Source organism: Silene latifolia, chromosome Y (assembly GCF_048544455.1).
Source record: "Silene latifolia isolate original U9 population chromosome Y, ASM4854445v1, whole genome shotgun sequence".
NCBI lineage: Eukaryota > Viridiplantae > Streptophyta > Magnoliopsida > Caryophyllales > Caryophyllaceae > Silene > Silene latifolia.
This window is the reverse complement of record NC_133538.1, coordinates 387,856,696-387,863,023: the sequence shown is the minus strand read 5'-3', so window position 1 is coordinate 387,863,023 and position 6,328 is coordinate 387,856,696. Positions and strand designations below refer to the sequence as shown.

The following is a 6,328-nucleotide window of genomic DNA, read 5'->3' as shown; positions in this document are numbered from 1 at the left end:
AAAAGCTTAGATACGACTTTAATTTGAATTTCTTTAACAAAAAATAAAAAGATTTTATTACGTTATTTTAGAACTTTATTTTTAATGACAAATTTTAAAACGAGATACTTAATTAACGTAAAAATTATCTAAAAAGTTATTAATTTTTTTATAGTAACAAATTTGAAATAGCACACCGTGCAATTTGCACGGGTTTAAAACTAGTAAAGCTTACAATTTATCTTACGCATTCACATAACCAAATTTGGTAGAAATCGAGGAATACTCTTACTAGAGACTTGGAAAACTTTTCAATGCATTAATAGTAGATAAAGAACAAGATTCCAAAGAAAAAATTCGTATATTTTTCGTGATTTTCTAGGAAAGAATCATGTGAACAAAGTATTATTTCCTCTATCTTAATAAATAATTTATACCTTAACTTTACTTTATAAAGGGGAAATAAAGCAAATATAAATGATAATTGGCGTGAACGGGGAGAGTAATTAACGGATGATAATAACGTGATTTGTAGCAACTTGAGTTGCTAATGAAGGTTATTGAACTTATTCGATCGGGTAGTAAAACACAAGAGGCAATGAATATTGAAATTGACGTTAATTATAGTAGATTTTCTACCGTCCCTCAAATTCCTTGACTCGGGTAAGATTGTCTTTAATTTGAAAACCTTTAGATGTGAGGAAACTGCTCGTGTCTATAATAGTCGTGTACAACTAAGTGGGTGCAGCCGTGCAGATGTTGACCTACAATCAGAATCAAAGATCTCACAGTTTTACTTATTGTGGGAGTGCAAATAGTAGTATTCCCTATCATTCACAAAATTTGTAGTCCGTGATTCTCAAGAGTCAACATATTATGGAGTAATATTTTTGTGTTTTTCTTATGAGTAACCAAATAATCTCTTTTTATTTTTCCCTATTATATATTCTATTTTGAGCTCTTAAAGATAAAAATGAATGAAACGACACTTTTATGGGCTTATGTATATTTATCCATTAATATAAAACGTGCTTTTCTCAAGCAGTTACAAAGAGTTCGAATAATATGAATGACTTCCGAGTAACATTAAAGTCTCAACTTTGTCATAATAATGGAGATTTGTCATCCAAGTAGTATATATACTCCCTTTATTTCAATTATTTGCTTACCAATCCCTCGCAAAGAAACTACATACTCCGTAATAGTTATATGTATAAAAAATTAAAAACCTAAATTTACTCCATAGTATAATGGTAGGTGTTAGGGATAAAAAATGAATTTTATCACATGCAACGTGGCACTATTTTACTGGAAAAAAGGGGGACAATCAAGGACAACGTGGCAGACAGCGATTGGAAGAGGATGAAAGTAAGGGATTGCTGACGTGGCAAGAGGAGAGCCGTGGGATAAAAGGTGAACAAACACACATTAAAGATAATACACGTACAACAAGGGGATTGTCAACCAAGTCAATCAACAACTCCCTATTCTCATGAGTTGACCAAAGATATAGGAGCATAACTAGGATGTAGGTTTTTCTGGCTCTGGGTCTGATGTGCGCAGCTATATAAACCAGAGAAGGGCATCACACAAGGGCATCGGAACTCGAGCAAAAACAACACAACACTTCTCGAAATTCTTGTCTACACTTGGCAATAATTCATTAGCAAAAATAATCATTGTATTTCCTTACTTGCGTATTCAACCTCGATTATAGTGCAAAGTTGGTGGGATTCCGACTCCCCCCGCGGTTGTTCCCACACCGGGTTTTCCGTGTCACCAAAAATCCTCCGTATCATTTTCGTTCATTTCATCTTTACTTCGCTCGTTGTCATTATCGAGTCCAAACCATAATTGGCATTAGTCTAATCACTATCACTCACATAATTAATTCGTAACCGGTAAATTTTTACCAAAACAGTTTGGCGCCCACCGTGGGGCATAGTGATCATTTTCTATAGCCAATACTCGCAAGATCGAACCAACCGTGACCATGCCTGGAACTGGGCGAGAACCCTTCCCCAGCCGAGCATATCACCCGTGCCTTCCGGAGCAGAATTACTTCGCATTTGCAGACGGTCGATGCATCCCAGATCCAGGACGATCCCGTCAAGATGTCGACGAGCCATGCCCGGCCTCGAAACCACCGCAAATTCCAAAGGCAACAGGCGCACCCAGTCAGTCCAAATCCAGCAGGGAAAGCAGCCCCAGCAGAGGTGGAGAAGCGGTATCCAGAAGCCCGACCCAGGAAAGCTCAGGCGCAGAAGTTCTCCGAAGCAGAGGATCCCCAGCACTCGATCCGATGTAGGTGATGATTCAGGGGATGGACATTCTGCGTCGGGCCGTTGAGGATCTGAGGAAAGACAACCAGAACATGATGGCTCAAATCGTGACGGCGGTCCAGTCCAAACCAGCATCAGCACCAGAGGCTCCAGCCATAACCAGCAGTGTAGGATTGGGTCGACCAATCCCGTCAGAACTAGTTACCAGGCTAGATCTTGCAGGGGTAGCACCCAGCGAACCAATCGAGCCAAGAGGATTGGGATTTCTGTCATTCGATAATCCACCCAGTCTGCAGCAGACAACAGGTAACGCTTTGTTTAACACCCCTTCTGGATCTGACCTTCCACCCTTTTCAGGTACCCCCGCACACCAGACACCAGGATGGCAGTCTAGACTTGTCCCAATGCAGCAATTCCATCCTGCAACCAGTTCACCAGTGAAGCCTGGATCGGAGGATTACAACAGACACCAGGATGGCAGCCTGGATCCATAATCAGTGCAACACCGCAGAACTCAAGTCACCCAAAGATCGTGCCAACTTTTCGAGCACTGGCTAGGAGGTACACCGCTTTGGTTCCTTCCGCCTGTTTTAACCCTCCTGCAGAGCGGGTAACTCATTTGGAGCAAAGAATACCAGGAGCCGAGGGAGCTAATGTATAGGATACTGGGCGTAACCCGTCCCGCCGGAGAAAGCAGCCAAAGATAGCTACGCAGACTCACCCTTTGTGGATGATATAGCTCTAATCGGTGTTCCTAAAGGATGTGTGCCGCCAGCTATGACACTCTATGACGGGACCGCAGACCCACTTGACCATATCAACCACTACAAGCAGAAAATGATGGTGATAACCGCAACTGGATCTCTAAAGGAAGCTTGCATGTGCAAAGGTTTCGGATCAACACTGTCGGGAGCGACCCTGCGATGGTTCGTCGCTTACCGAACAAGAGCATATCCGGCCTTCGCCGACCTAGTCAATGCCTTCAATCGCGATTCGCAGCAGAAAGCCGAGAAGGCACCGGCGACCTCTACCGGCTAGTGCAAGGGTTTGAGGAATCTATCCGTGATTACTTGAACCGGTTCAACAAAGAGAAGGTGTCAATTCCGAGGTGTGATATAGTAACCGCTATACAAGCCTTCCGCCGAGGGCTGCACCAGGATTCACAGCTATACAAGGAACTAACCATGCATCCATGGACTACCTTTGAGGAGGTGCAATTGAAGGCGATTGCTGTCATGAGGCTGGAAGAAGACTCTGCACCTGTAAGAGGCACTTATGATTCAGACCCAGTATCCAGAAAAGCTCCAGTAGAGAAGAAGTGCGAAAGATCCAAACCCTACAGCAGGAGCGTGAATAAAGTTTCTGGAAATTCAGAAGGAAAGTCCGGCGAGATCCGCTCTCCAAAGTAAGTGAGTATGGTTTCACTACCAATCTTGCAGGACTATTCAAAGCCTTGAAGGAGTTGGGACGCAGAGTCAGATGGCCAAAACTTCCAGAAGGAAACCCCGGCAGCAGAGACACAGGCAAAAAGTGTGAGTTCCACGGCAGCAACACTCACAACACCGATGAATGTCACTCCCTCAGAAAGGAAGTCAAATTTCACTGACCAAGGAAACCTGGATCATCTCCTACCCATAAACACAACCAGAGTAAACTCAGCGGATCAGGTTCTGCCCTCCCCTCCTCCTCATTGCTCTAGAACTGTGAATGTCATTACAGGTGGATCGGAGTGTGTGGGCCGACATACTCGTGCAGCCAAGAGGTATGCAACTGGGGCTAAGGGAGACAGATGGAGAGCTCTGCAGTGGTTAACCACGAGAATCCGTCGGTCACCTTCGACGAAACAGACGCAAGATCTACTCCTGAACAGCACCACGATGCTCTAATCATCACGCTTCCCATAGAAAATTGCAAGGTGAAAAAAATCCTGGTGGATACCGAAGCTCCGTCAACTTGATCATGATGGAAACACTCAAAGGAATGGGATTCACTGAGAAAGATCTAGCAAGGAAGGCAATTCCCTTGGTTGGTTTCAGCAGCGAAACAAAGCACTCCCTGGGAGAAATCATCATCCCAACCTACGCCGGAGGTGTAAACAAACAGGTAAGGTATTTGGTTATTGATGGGCCCTCTACTTACAATGTAATCCTTGGCAGGCCCTGGATCCACGAGATGAAAGCAATTCCCTCAACGTACCACCAATGCCTGAAGTTTCCAACACCTTGGGGGTGCAAGAAATACGTGGGGATCAGGAAGAAGCTAAGGATTGCTACAAGGTGGCTCTGAAGCTGACAACAGGTTTGCCCGCATAGCAGTTACAAAGCCAGCGCATCCAGGACGAGTACATTGAGCCTCGGCAGCGTAACTAGACGAAGTCATCCTGGACTCGTTTGCATCCGTAACGAACCTTTCTCATTGGATCTCGAGTGTAGAGGTAAGATTCGTGAAGAACTCGTTCGGTTGTTGAGAACTAACATAGATTGCTTTGCTTGGTCATATGATGATATGATAGGGATAGACCCAAGTGTGATAACTCACAAGCTAAGTGTGGATCCAAGCTATAAACCCGTGCGGCAGAAAAAGAAAGAAAAAATTTGCTTTCAAAGAAACCAGGTCATAAATCAAGAAGTAGATAACCCGCTTGCGGCAAAGAAGAAAGATTCGTGAAGTAAAGTACCCGAGTGGTTGTCTAATGTGGTAGTGGTCCCAAAAAAATGTCAAGTGGAGGGTCTCGTCGATTTCACGGATTTAAACAAAGCTTGCCCAAAGGATCCATTCCCTCTACCACACATAGACGCCATGGTAGATGCTATTGCGGGCCACGAGATGCTGACATTCCTGGATGCCTGGAGCGGATATAACCAGATAAAGATGCACCCGAGTGACCAGGAAAAGACGGCGTTCGGATCCGAAAGAGGTATCTCTCTTTGTTATAATGTCATGCCTTTTGACTGAAAAATGCAGGATCTACCTATCGAGGTGGTAAACATGATGTTTAAAGAACAAATAGGCCAAACTATGGAAGTATATATAGACGATATGGTCGTCAAATCGGCTGAGCTTCACAAAGACCACCAAAGACTGGCGAAACTTTTAATACCCTCGGAAATACCAAATGAAGTGAATCCTACGAAGTGCACCTTGGAGTATCCAAAGTGGAAAGTTCCTAGGGTACATGGTGACCCCAGAGGGATAGAGGCCAAAGACCGAGCAAATAAGAGCAATTCTGCACTGGAATCACCGCAAAAACAAAAGACGTCCATACGACCGTGGAAGAGTGGCAGCCTTAAACAGATTCATATCCAGATCTTCGGACAGATGCAGGCTATTCTATGATATACTCAGAAAAAGCCAAAGATTCGAGTGGACGGATGACCACGAGAAAGCATTTCAGGAGCTGAAGCGTTATCTCAGCACCCCACCTCTCCTGTCGAAACCAGAGCCAGGAGAACCACTTTTCCTGTATCTCGATCCATGTATAAGCGGCGATCAAGTACAAGTGCTAGTACGAGAGCAGGAGGGATCACAACATCCGGTATACTATATCACTAAGTATCTGCTTCCGGCAGAGACCAGGTACACATCACTAGAAAAACTTGTCCTTGCACTAGTTACTGCATCCTATAAACTGCGTCCCTACTTCGAGTCTCATACTATTTCTGTGATAACTAATTATCCTCTTAAAACTATCATGAGAAAACCAGAATTGTCAGGACGAAAGGCTAAATGGTCCGTGCATTTGAGCGGGTACGATTTGAAGTTTGAACGCCGCACGCCATAAAGTCCTGTGCTCGGCAAACTTTGTGTCCGACACGCCCAAAGACTCGGACCCAAGCCGAACAGACATCCCGAACGGAAGAAGACAAAGGAGAACAAGTATGGGAGTTACATGTGGACGGAGCCTCCAACGCCAAAGGAGCAGGAGTAGGGTCGGTCCTCAAATCACCCTGGGAGACCACATAGTCCAGGCCGTACGATGTGAATTCAAAGCCACAAACAACGAAGCGGAATATGAGGCACTAATCCTGGGTCTGAAGGCGCTCGGATCGAAAATCGACACCTTCAGG

The 6,328-nt window shown here is 44.5% G+C and overlaps 1 protein-coding gene across 1 annotated transcript; it reads left to right on the top strand.

The window, feature by feature from the left end:
* Positions 1 to 3,184: 3,184 nt before the first annotated feature.
* On the top strand, positions 3,185 to 5,260 carry LOC141632039 (uncharacterized). Its single transcript, XM_074444628.1, has 5 exons — positions 3,185 to 3,666; positions 3,721 to 4,023; positions 4,166 to 4,364; positions 4,418 to 4,559; positions 5,226 to 5,260. Exons 1-5 carry the CDS (start codon positions 3,185 to 3,187, stop codon positions 5,258 to 5,260), a joined length of 1,161 nt encoding a protein of 386 aa, XP_074300729.1.
* The last annotated feature ends 1,068 nt before the right edge of the window (positions 5,261 to 6,328 follow it).